Source organism: Sinocyclocheilus anshuiensis, unplaced genomic scaffold (genome assembly GCF_001515605.1).
Source record: "Sinocyclocheilus anshuiensis isolate Anshui unplaced genomic scaffold, SAMN03320099.WGS_v1.1 scaffold710, whole genome shotgun sequence".
In the NCBI taxonomy this organism is placed as follows: domain Eukaryota; kingdom Metazoa; phylum Chordata; class Actinopteri; order Cypriniformes; family Cyprinidae; genus Sinocyclocheilus; species Sinocyclocheilus anshuiensis.
In genome coordinates this window covers 1214912-1226107 of record NW_015544201.1, presented here as the reverse complement: position 1 = coordinate 1226107, position 11196 = coordinate 1214912, and the positions used below count along the sequence as shown (strand labels likewise).

Below are 11196 nucleotides of genomic sequence, written 5' to 3'. Positions count from 1 at the left end.
TGTACTCATTTATGCTGTGCACTGTATATATATATATATATATATATATTAATTAAAATAAATTTGTTATATTAATTCAGTCTATGAGGCACATTTGGTGTCAATAATTGTATTTAAAGTAGAATATTTTACATTTAATAAGGCATAAAATATATGGACCTGTCCAGAAAAGATCACTGTAAATACTCACAGTCAATGCGCAGGAAGTCATTGAGAAGCTGAAAGAGAGGGAAGCTGTCCCAGCTGTCTGGAGGTTGGACCTCCAGAGCCGCGTCCATGTCCACAGCATATAGAGAAAGAAACGTCTCGGCATGCTCAACCATCAGATCTGACCACCATGCAAATGCCTGCAGTCAGAGGAAGAGAGACAGAGGCAAGACAAGAGGCAGAAAAAAGGCGGAAATGAAGGCAAAAGTAAAATCAGCCTTGTAATATAGACATTCACTGAAGTTCAGTCCTTTCTCTTATTCATAAGGGCATGACAGTCCACAGATCTATAAAAATTACGCTGGGCTTCAAACAGTTTTTAGATTTATGCCAGACTGTCCAGTAATGTAATTTTTCATCTTTGTGTCTATGGAGCGTCATGAGCTTATCTCATGCATTGAAACTCTCATGCTACTCCCTCTTCTAAAAAGCACAGCTAATGTCTAATTCACATACACTGATTTATATTTAAAGTACATCCTTATTTACTTCACATTTTGCAGATGTGAAGTCCATGCACAGGAATTTATGCCCTTGTAACAAAAAATTCCCAGCATACAACAGCAGCAGTGATTAGCAGCACAATCTCAGTAGTTATTAGTATCATTTCTCGGCTCAAAACAAAATAATTTTAAATACACTCTTAAAAATAAAGGTTTTTTATTTTGGTTCCATGAAGAACCTTTAACATCCATGGAACCCTTCCATTGCATAAAAGATTCTTTATAATAGAAAAAAAGTTCTACATATTCACACCAAGAAAAAAAAAATTCACAGAAAGGTTCTTTGGGGAACCTAAAAAGATTCTATCGCATTACTACGAAACCCCCTTTTTTATTTTTAATAGTGTAATTATGTCTTCTGTAAGTGAGATTCCTCTGCTGCTGATCCAACCGCGCTTCTGTGTGTAACACATCTGGCCTGTAGATATGCACCAAGCATGTTAGACAAATGAAAAGTTAATGTAGATCATGGCTTCCTCTACTTTAAAAAGGCATGCTGTTGTCCCTGACCACTCAAACAAACCTTTCATACCAGTATTTTTGAGACCAGTATAGCAGATTTGCTTTCTTGCAACATCTCTCCACCAAAAAAAACACAGAGAAGTGCATTTGTTATACAGTTTAATATTTGTAGTAGAGCTGGCATGTGAAGCTAGACCAAACCACGCTGAAGGACACAAAACAGAGGAAAGTTTAGATATTATCGTGGTTGTGCAAGGGTGAAAATGAGACCAGACTCATTTTCATTGAGATTTTTTTTTGGAGGGGTCTGCTTCCACAGGTGAAGCACTGTCCCCTTATGCTTGTGGAAACACAAGCAACTTGCTCAACAATCCACAGGGACAGCTGACCAGGGGAAGGATGGGGTGACCAGGCAGAGATGGGGAGGACGAAATTAGGAGTTAAAAGGGGAAATCCCTCCATCCATGGTGCAGGGGCTGTGACATGCACATGGTGGGGGACTCTAGGGTCTACATACCTCTTTACCCTGTCCAAGGTTTTCCAGCCAACAAACAAGTAATGAAAAACAGTGAGAATTACATGAGATTTCCTTTGCTGTGTTTTAGTTTGAGTACTTCATTATCATAAACGCTTTAACATTAAAGAGCTTTAAAATTGGAAAACATTGTGAAAATAGTTAAGAATGACTGACAGTGATCTTGATCAAAAATAATCAAATAATAGAAATAATGTTTAATAATTAATAAAAAGAAAATCTTATGCTTAAGACAGTTTGGTACACTTGTAAAGATTCTAGGTTTTTGAATGTGCAATTGTCACTGATGCTGTAAAAATGACATACTGTACATGTACGTCCATTTAATCCACCAGATTTATTCAATTATGAACATGCAATTTTGCGGCATGATAAATGACTGGACTATGTAAAATACCATAAACAATCCCATGCATTTTAGTGGACATGTTTATTAAAAATGGTTTTATGTGCATATAGGGAAAAAGGGATAAGCCACCCAAAAATGAATAATTCTGGTGAGAAAAGTATGAGTAAAGTATGTTGTTCCAAACATGTAGCCATTTCTGTAGGCAGATATTTTGAATAATCTTTTTGTTCATATAATTAGAGTTAGTGTGGTCCTAACCAACATTGGACCCCACTGACTTTCATTCTATGGACAGCAAACAAACAAACAAACAGACAGACAGAAAGACAAACAAAAAACACTAAGAAAATTCAAAATATCCTCTTTTTGTTCTTAATGACTTTTGGGTGAACTATTCCTTTAATGGTTTAATGAACCTGGCACTAGAAGTGTAAATGGCATTTACAAACCAAACTAAACTAAACTAAGTAACAGACTTGACATAAACCGAAATGAAGATGTATAAATAAGCACAACTGTAGTAATTTTGTCCATTGACTATGATGCCTTCATGTACTCAGTCAATGTGACAGTAATTTCAGTTCAGTTAATTCTGAAGATGAATTGCTGATGCAACACTATCTATCTATCTATCTATCTATCTATCTATCTGACATAAACCGAAATGAAGATGTATAAATAAGCACAACTGTAGTAATTTTGTCCATTGACTATGATGCCTTCATGTACTCAGTCAATGTGACAGTAATTTCAGTTCAGTTAATTCTGAAGATGAATTGCTGATGCAACACTATCTATCTATCTATCTATCTATCTATCTATCTATCTATCTATCTATCTATCTATCTATCAGTTCTGAATTTAATTATTTAATGAACTTAGAATGAACTGAACCGAAATCCACCCTGCAGGTGCCTGACTCCTGATTTGCTATGCCCATGTAATGCCTCTTCCAGGGCAGGTCAGATCATGAGGCTAGCATGCAAGAGCAGGGTATGCCATGGATGAGAGCAAAAAATAAAAAACACTGTACCGCCTGACCTCCCGTACTTGGGCGTGTGGCCTGCGGAGCACATAATTTAAAAACACAAAAACACACATATATTCTGCTGTTGTCTCTGAGAGGATGACAGCTGCTCTAATGGGGAATGTTACCTAAATAGTGCTAGCAGCCACTAAAGACCCTTACATAGGTTTTTCAATATTGAAAACATTTTTAAGTTGTTCTGATGTCTTATTATTGAAGCAACATTGTTTGTTTTCACATATAAATAAGCACCTGACGTATTTATTTTTATGCTTGTGTATTTAAGCATGTAATATGTCTACCATGTCATGTCTGGCACACTCACCTCTGCATGATGTTCCTCATTCTGCTGGAGCACCTCTATGACCAGCTCGGCCAGACGGAGCGTGTCCTCAAGTTTTTTGGCAGGTGTGACTAAGCGTCCTACATTTTCTGAGGCACAAAGGTACAACAGTTAATATGAACATACAGACACACACACACACAGAAAACACTGGACTTTCCTCAGCCTGTCTGATGCCCAAACTAAATTGAATTTCACTGCATGCGATTTTTAAACTGAAAAAAAAAAACATCTTACGTTTTAACAGTGACTTAAAAAAAGTAGTTAATTTAAATCCTTTTCCAAAGAATGTCACTTCATAAGCATATCTGCTATGAAGACAAAAACTTTATCTGACAATTAAATTTACAGAGCAGGTAAGAGATGGGTAAAGTTCAGGATTGCGTCTAAATTTTCATTTGAATTTCAGAAATGTTCCCTCTGGAGAGAAAAAAAACTGACTTAATGAACCACAAATTAGCTGCTGCATATATCAACTCTGCTGTCTTAGTTAACAACTTAGCATAATCTTGACACTCTGTCAACACTGAGCTCTGTAGACATGAACCATAATGAGTCAATAAAGAGCAATGCAAGTATAATGAGTCAAACCAAGGAACTGAGGAAAAAGGAAGGATAAAAACAACAACAAATATGTTATAGTTATCATGCATAATGTTCAGCACATGCAAGCATTTATGTCATCTCCTTTCCTACCTCTCTCTGTCAATACAAGCGGGCAGCACATCTCTCTTAAACATGTCATACTTAAATGTACCCTTCATTGTCTATCTCATCTGTCATTTTATGAAACAGAGAATGACAGGAGTACATTTTAAATAACAGAGAATGAAATTAAAGAAATCATATACCAGTTTACTACGAACTGTTGTGAAAATGGATATATGGTCAGAGGTCTTTAGCATCATGAATACACACAACACGAGGCGAACAGTTCATTACTGTTGGTTAAGGATGGGATTGCAAAGTAAAGAGACATTTATGAGACCATGGTGTATGGATAGATGTTTTTATAGCTCATAACGCTTCAATATTGGCTGAGAGAGTGTTTTTATGTGATGATTTAGATGACCTAGCTGATTTTTGATTGTGCATTCTTCTGTTGGTTTGGAACAAAGATTTGTTTGTGCTGTCAGTTTTTCAGGTCTTTTTTTTTGACTGTGGTAAATGTGGCACTTTGATGGAGGAACACAAAGACAGAGGAACTAGGAAGTGAAGTCATTTGCTGTGTGACAAATGTCAAAACAATTAACATCATTTTGAAGAGTCACACCCCCCTCTCAGTCAACAGTGCTTTCATCACTAAACACAAAGCACACGCCCCCTAAATGTGAATTAACCCTCTGACCTTTCCTCTAATTGTATCTCAATCCTCTTCAGCTCCTTCCATATTTAAAAAATAAAATAAAATAATAATATTTGTGGCATTTCAAAGGGTTAATGTCCATACTGGGACGAAATGGCATGTACTAATGCAAAATCAGGTACTTCAATAGCAATGGACAGAATGTTCCATTAGCATTTTGACATTTGAATTATTTTTTAAAAGTATCAAAAAGACTGGTTTAGAAATTTTGAAATACCTGATTTCCCTAATTCAAGATAAATAAAGGGTTTCTAAACCAATCCATGACATATAATGTAATTTGAAGATTAAATATACATATTTTTCAGATATTTTTGTAAAGGTGTCAGAAACCATCACACTCTGTCACCATATTTACTCCAATGGAAAATTAGCAATATGATGTGAACTGAAAAAAACTGCATTTAACAGTGCATCAGTATTGCTATTTGACCCATTAGAGATTTTTCTGTAACACGTTACACAAATGCTCAATTTGTTAACACTAGCCTAGTATTATAAACAAGCAATGAACTTTTATTTTTTTATTTTTTACAACATTTATTAATCCGGGTTAATGCTAATTTATGAAATATGAATTATGAAATAATAATGTTATAAAACAACATTACTTAATGTTCTTTGAGCAAACATGAATAATGAAAATTGTATTGTGTAGTAGTATATATTTATATACAATATATACTTTTAATTGATAATAAATATATTAATCTAACCTAGATTAATAAATGTTGGGAAAAAGGTATTCATTGTAAGTTTATGTAATATCTAATGCATTAATGGACAGATAATGGATAATGTTAAAGAACTTAATCTTAAAGTAAAGTGTTACTATAATCACGCACTTGGTGCAGAGAGAGTATCACTTTAATTGTAATTAACACAGGCAAACAATCTGCTATTTTTTATTTATTTATCTGCTAATTTTTATTTATCCAATCTGCTACTTTTTATTTATTTATTCATTTAGAATGAAAGAAATACTCGCTCTGCATGTTCCATAGACTGGTAACACATACACACAGCTCTTACCGGCTCATGGAAAATGCATCTTCATTTAGATGCAATGTATAAACTGTAGCCAACATTGGCATAACATTGTCACAACATTCCCATGTTTACCTTTACGTCTGCTAATCGTGACATGCGAATGCTGTGAGTTGGCTATGTTTAGAGCTAGGGAGAGGGTGGGGGTCTGTTTTAAAATGAATTTAATAGTAGGTCAGACAAAAGATGTCACCTGGATCCCTCTGATCCTTCTGAGATTTTTCTACTAAAAAGAAAGAAAAAGAAGAAAGGAAGAGGGAAAGGAGGAAAGAAAAAGAAAGAGAAAAGGAAGAAGGGGTCAGCTTTCGTTTTGTTTTAAGATGTTAGATCTGATGGGGAAATAGAAGGAGAAGGAAAGAAGAAGAAAGAAAGAGGCATTCAAGAACAGGACTGTCTAACAGTGAAAGACCCGCGAACGATTGTGTGAAAGAAACTCTACCGGAGTGGTTGTTTTAGGTTGAAAAACAAACCTTTTTTAAACAGGGGTGTAAAAGTAAAACATACTTGAGTGAACATAAAAAAGGTTTCTACATTTTATCAGAGTTTAGTATTAAAAAGTAAAAAGTGATGGAACTTTAAATTTCGCAGCAGTTGTTTGCACAGTGATCACTAGCTAATAAAATGCATTAATTAACAATTAATAATTGCTTGAAAGGCTATTTTGTGTTGATCTCTTCAAAAACAAGAATAACCACATTAACAAATGAATTCTGTTGGCTATTTTTAAATTAAATTAAAAAAGTTACATTACCATTTAAAAGTGACATCAAAGAATTTTACATTGTTCAAAAAATGTGTACTTTCTACTTTTTACCATTTTGTTTCGATCTTCAGAGTATAAAGCATTTTTTTTCTAAAAAAATTCAGTATAAATAAAGTACTTTAATAAAGTATAAATTCCTGTGTAGTAATAAAGTACAATTACTCAAGTACTTTACACCCCTGCTGTACACCAGAAACCCGTCTGAAACCAAGTTGGACCCAAGACAGAAACAATAAACCAAACAGACAGAAAAACAGTGAAGATGCACAGTGATAAGCTGTTGGAGTGGATAACAAAAACATAAAGCGCACAAGGTTGAAAACATGATTAAAAACACAATGACTCCGAAAACGGCGTCAGAATCCCTGATTTGCTCATGGGTTGGAGATGATTTGAATAATTTTTTTTCCACCCTGTACCTGACCTGTACTGTAAACCTGGGACACGTCGATAACAGGACAATGGCTGGGAGGAGTGACTTACACAAAAGCAAAGTAAAAATGCATTCAAGTCACAAACAGAAAGAATATGCAAAAAACAGAAAGAACAGCTGCCACACTGACCCAGCTGGACAGGATGACAGGAAGACCTGTGGCTGAATCACTCAACCTAAGATCCAAGTGATAAACTCAAAGAAAAAGGTAAGCAGACTGGAAGCAAGAGAAGAGGATGGTGCCGGTCAGGGTGTGAGGGAATAACTATTTGTGAAAGTGCTTGAGAACAAAAAAATGCAAAAAGAAATAAAAGAGGGGTGGCGGAAGTGATGGAGTGGCTCCAGATGAGCAGTGTACTCACGAATGGTTAAATCCATCACTTGTGATGCCAAACAGAAGACAGGATGCTCATACATTTCTCTCTTTTTCCCTATAAAAAAGGATCAGTGCATGCAAGAGCAAGGGGTCAGAGGAGAAAGAGAGAGAAAGAAGCACAAAGGCTACATGTGCAATAAGGGGCATTTGACCAAATTTAGTTGCATGCAAAGTTGCCTGGCAGGGTTGGCAAAATGCTTACTAACTGATCTACTGCGTCTCTTTGGAAGAATTCGACAGCAGGATCACATAAGGACAAAATTATTAGTGATCAGTCAGTCCTGATATGATCTATAGATCAGCATGCATGAAGCTAGAGAAAAAAATTTCAACTCAAATATGCACAAAGCCTTAAAATGAAATTAAAAAAAGCATCTTTATAAACTCCCTCAAATCGAGTCTTAAACATATCATTGTAACAATTTGCCACTAATGATTATTTGGAAGGTAGGTTATTCATTTTTATTCAGAAATACAGTACCGGTCAAAAGTTTGGAATAATAAAGATATTTTATGTTTTTAAAAGAAGTCTCTTATTCTCACCAAGGCTCCATTTATGATTTTGATCAAAAATATAGTAAAGAAAGTAATATTGTGAAATATTCTAATTTAAAATAACTGCTTTCTATTTGAATATATTTTAAAATGTAATTTATTCCTGTGATGGCAAAGCTGAATTTTCAGTAGTCATTACTCCAGTCTTCAGTGTCACATTATCCTTCAGAAAACATTCTAATGTTCTTATTTGGTGCTCAATTATTAATAATGGTTCTTGTTATTATCAATGTTGACAAGAGTTTTTGCTGCTTAATATTTTTGTGAAAACCATGATATTATTTTTCCAGGATTCTTGGATGAATAGAAAGTTCAAATGAACAGCATACATTTGACAGCAATCTTTTGTAACATATTAAATGTCTGATCAATTTAATGTGTCCTTACTGAATAAAAGTATTTTATTTTTATTTATTTATTTTACTTTTTAATACGAGACTTGTTTAAAAAAATGTTTAAAACTCATAATTATTCCAAACTTTTGACCGGTGGTGCATGAACTATTTCCAGAATGACAAAAAATTGCACTGGACTAACTGTAAATAATTTTGGGGCAAAAATAATTATTTGCAAATACTTTTGTAACTTTAGACTTGTAGATTTTAGCTATTCTGTTTATTTCTACCATTATCCTTAATCCAGCTGAAAGTTTTAGTCTCTAGAAAGACTTGTGAGTGTGTTGAAAACTATTGGTTAGTTTGGGTTAGTACAAAAGTCACATTCAGTTTAGTGGTCAGCAATCAATAGGGAACAACACAGACATCATTTGGCAATCAGATTCTACGTGGGCGGTTTGGGGGGGGGTATTAAAAAAAGTACATTTCAGACAAAATAAAAACACTTGTCCTATAAACATGGCTACTATTTGACATCAAAGATCACCTGTGTGTAAGTCACAGTTTAGCTGTCCATGTCTATAAAAGAAACCGTCTCACTTGCAACACACAAATGTGTGTTGCTTGAGTGGGCAATCCAGCTTTGCACTGTATACTGGCTTCTCAAACTGGCTCAACAAGAGAGGGCTCCAAATAAGAAGAAAAGCCAATAAACAAGAGGAAAGCGCAGAGGGAGGGAGCAGAGAGAGAGAGAGAGAGAGAGAGAGAGAGAAAGAAATAGAAAGAGACAGAAAGAGGAAAAAAGACACAAAGAAAGCTAGTAAAAAGGCAGAAATTCTGCAATAAACATATGAAGCAGGGGAGCTGGAAAGGTGATGAAGAGCTGGAAAGGAAAAGTGTATTTGTTGCTGTACAGTACTGCTAGACCTAAAAGCTAAACCACAGGAAAGAGGCAAACATCCACACAGTGCAGCAAGAAACCATTGAGCAAAACAATATGGCACTGAGGCCAGGGTTTGAGAGAGGGAATTGAATGCATTTTTACTCTATAATCTGCTACCACAAACTAAAACAAACCTGGACCAACAAGACCTAATCAAAAACATTTATATTATTATTATTATTATTATAAAGAAATTATTATATACTACAGGACAATTATCTTAAGTATCTTAGAAGACTAGTAGAAATAAGACAATATAAAAAAATCATTACACACACCAACAGTTAACTACTGCTCCATTGTTATCATTCCTTTTATGAAAAAAACAACCATCAGTGGCATTTCAACATTGCCTTCATGGAATACTGGTTAGTTGAGCATCACTGTTGTTAAGCAGTGTTTCTAAGAGAGGAATATGTCAAGTGCTATATTAATGAAGACTGCGCAGAGAGGAGAAGAAACTCTACAAAACCGGTATATGTGCCTCCTACCTTCCACCTTGGCATATTCTGAGAGACGCTGATAGTTCACTAATGCTGCCTGCTCCAGACATCTACGGATCACTGCCTTCACCTCGTCCTGAGGTACAGGTGTCACAATGTCCTTCATTAAAACCTGCAAAACCAAATTTGAAATCAGATACATACAGTACATATTTACGTCTGTTTGTAGGTCTTTATTACTTTGTGTCATACGCTTTTTCAATACATGCATATATTAAAAAACATATATAGAGATGATAGATAGATAGATAGATAGATAGATAGATAGATAGATATAGAACAGAAACAGAAACAGAAATAGAAAATTAAAATGACACCACACCCTCTCAAGCAGTGACAACGTGGCTTTTAAGGCTCCTTCTGGGCGTCCAAATGGAAAACAATACCTTCAGAGAGAACATTTTAAGGAACAGTGTTTATAACAGCTTTGAAACATCAAGAAATGATACATTATGCATTCCTATTTCAATTTGTTAGAAAAAAAAAAGAAAAGAAAAAGAATATCCTGTTTCATCATTACATCCAGTAATCACACAATCAGTTTCATGCAACATTTACATGTACATTGGATTTAGCAGTTTCACACACTTTGAAAAAGCAAAGAAAGTAATACCTATACCACATATACCATTATTATCTCTAGCTGTTAATAAGGTGGCATATTTGATGCTGTGTAGACTGACAGTGATGTACCTGAAGTGTGTGATCTGGTTTTCGAGCAGCACGCGGAGTCGTTCTTTGATCTCCTCAAACCGTTCCTTCTCTTCTACTGTGACAGTACCGATTCCATCAGGCCTGAGGTAAAAAACACACAAACACACAAATGAATGCAACTGCTTGTCTCATTAGGCTAACAAGGGTCACAGACACAAACACGTGTCTCATGAAACAAACAGACCAGACACATGGATATTATACAAGCACTATAAATTATTTTCCATTTATGCTCTTTAGAAGGTATGTGTTGATGAGAGATTCAGACAAACTGCTCAACTTTTTAATTAACCACATAGATTGTTAAAGAAAAAGAGAAAAAAAGAAAAAATAGCGAATATAAGACTACTTTTATCTTCTGAAAGAGCGTGTATGTGTATATATGCTCATATGTGTAAATGCTCTGGGGCGAAATCACTTTTGCAAGCATTTTTAAGCAAAAATCTTATGTGAATTAAGTCATAGTTATTGCTACTTGCCTGGTGCAATTAATGTGACATTTTTGTCGACCACAGAAAAAAAAAGATTTAAAAGAGACATTTGAAAGACACATTTTTTTCTAGTGATATTTGCCCAAAGTCATTCAGCAAGATGTGCAACCGTGCTGTGCATTATGAACTAGATGCCCAAACAACGTATATTGCGCAAATAAACCATGCTTTCAGCAGGTTCCATTCCTAGTTGGTGTGTCTAAATGTGTACCTATCTATGTGTGTGTGTGTGTGTGTGCGTGTG

General features: G+C 35.0%; 1 protein-coding gene across 10 annotated transcripts in view; it reads right to left on the bottom strand.

The window, feature by feature from the left end:
* The window catches only part of cadpsa (Ca2+-dependent activator protein for secretion a), a 104243-nt gene that overhangs the window by 25405 nt on the left and 67642 nt on the right, over positions 1–11196 (bottom strand). For 3 of the 10 annotated variants that reach the window (XM_016497379.1, XM_016497382.1, XM_016497381.1), the window contains 8 exons: positions 10441–10542; positions 10070–10133; positions 9736–9859; positions 7398–7466; positions 3409–3515; positions 3090–3119; positions 1690–1698; positions 191–347 (listed from right to left, as the gene is read on the bottom strand). In XM_016497379.1, coding sequence (XP_016352865.1) covers positions 191–347; positions 1690–1698; positions 3090–3119; positions 3409–3515; positions 7398–7466; positions 9736–9859; positions 10070–10133; positions 10441–10542 — 662 coding nt within the window. Of the gene's footprint in view, positions 1–190; positions 348–1689; positions 1699–3089; positions 3120–3408; positions 3516–6032; positions 6066–7397; positions 7467–9735; positions 9860–10069; positions 10134–10440; positions 10543–11196 lie in introns of all 10 variants that reach the window. The other 7 variants (XM_016497387.1, XM_016497386.1, XM_016497383.1 and 4 more) reach the window with 5 other exon arrangements.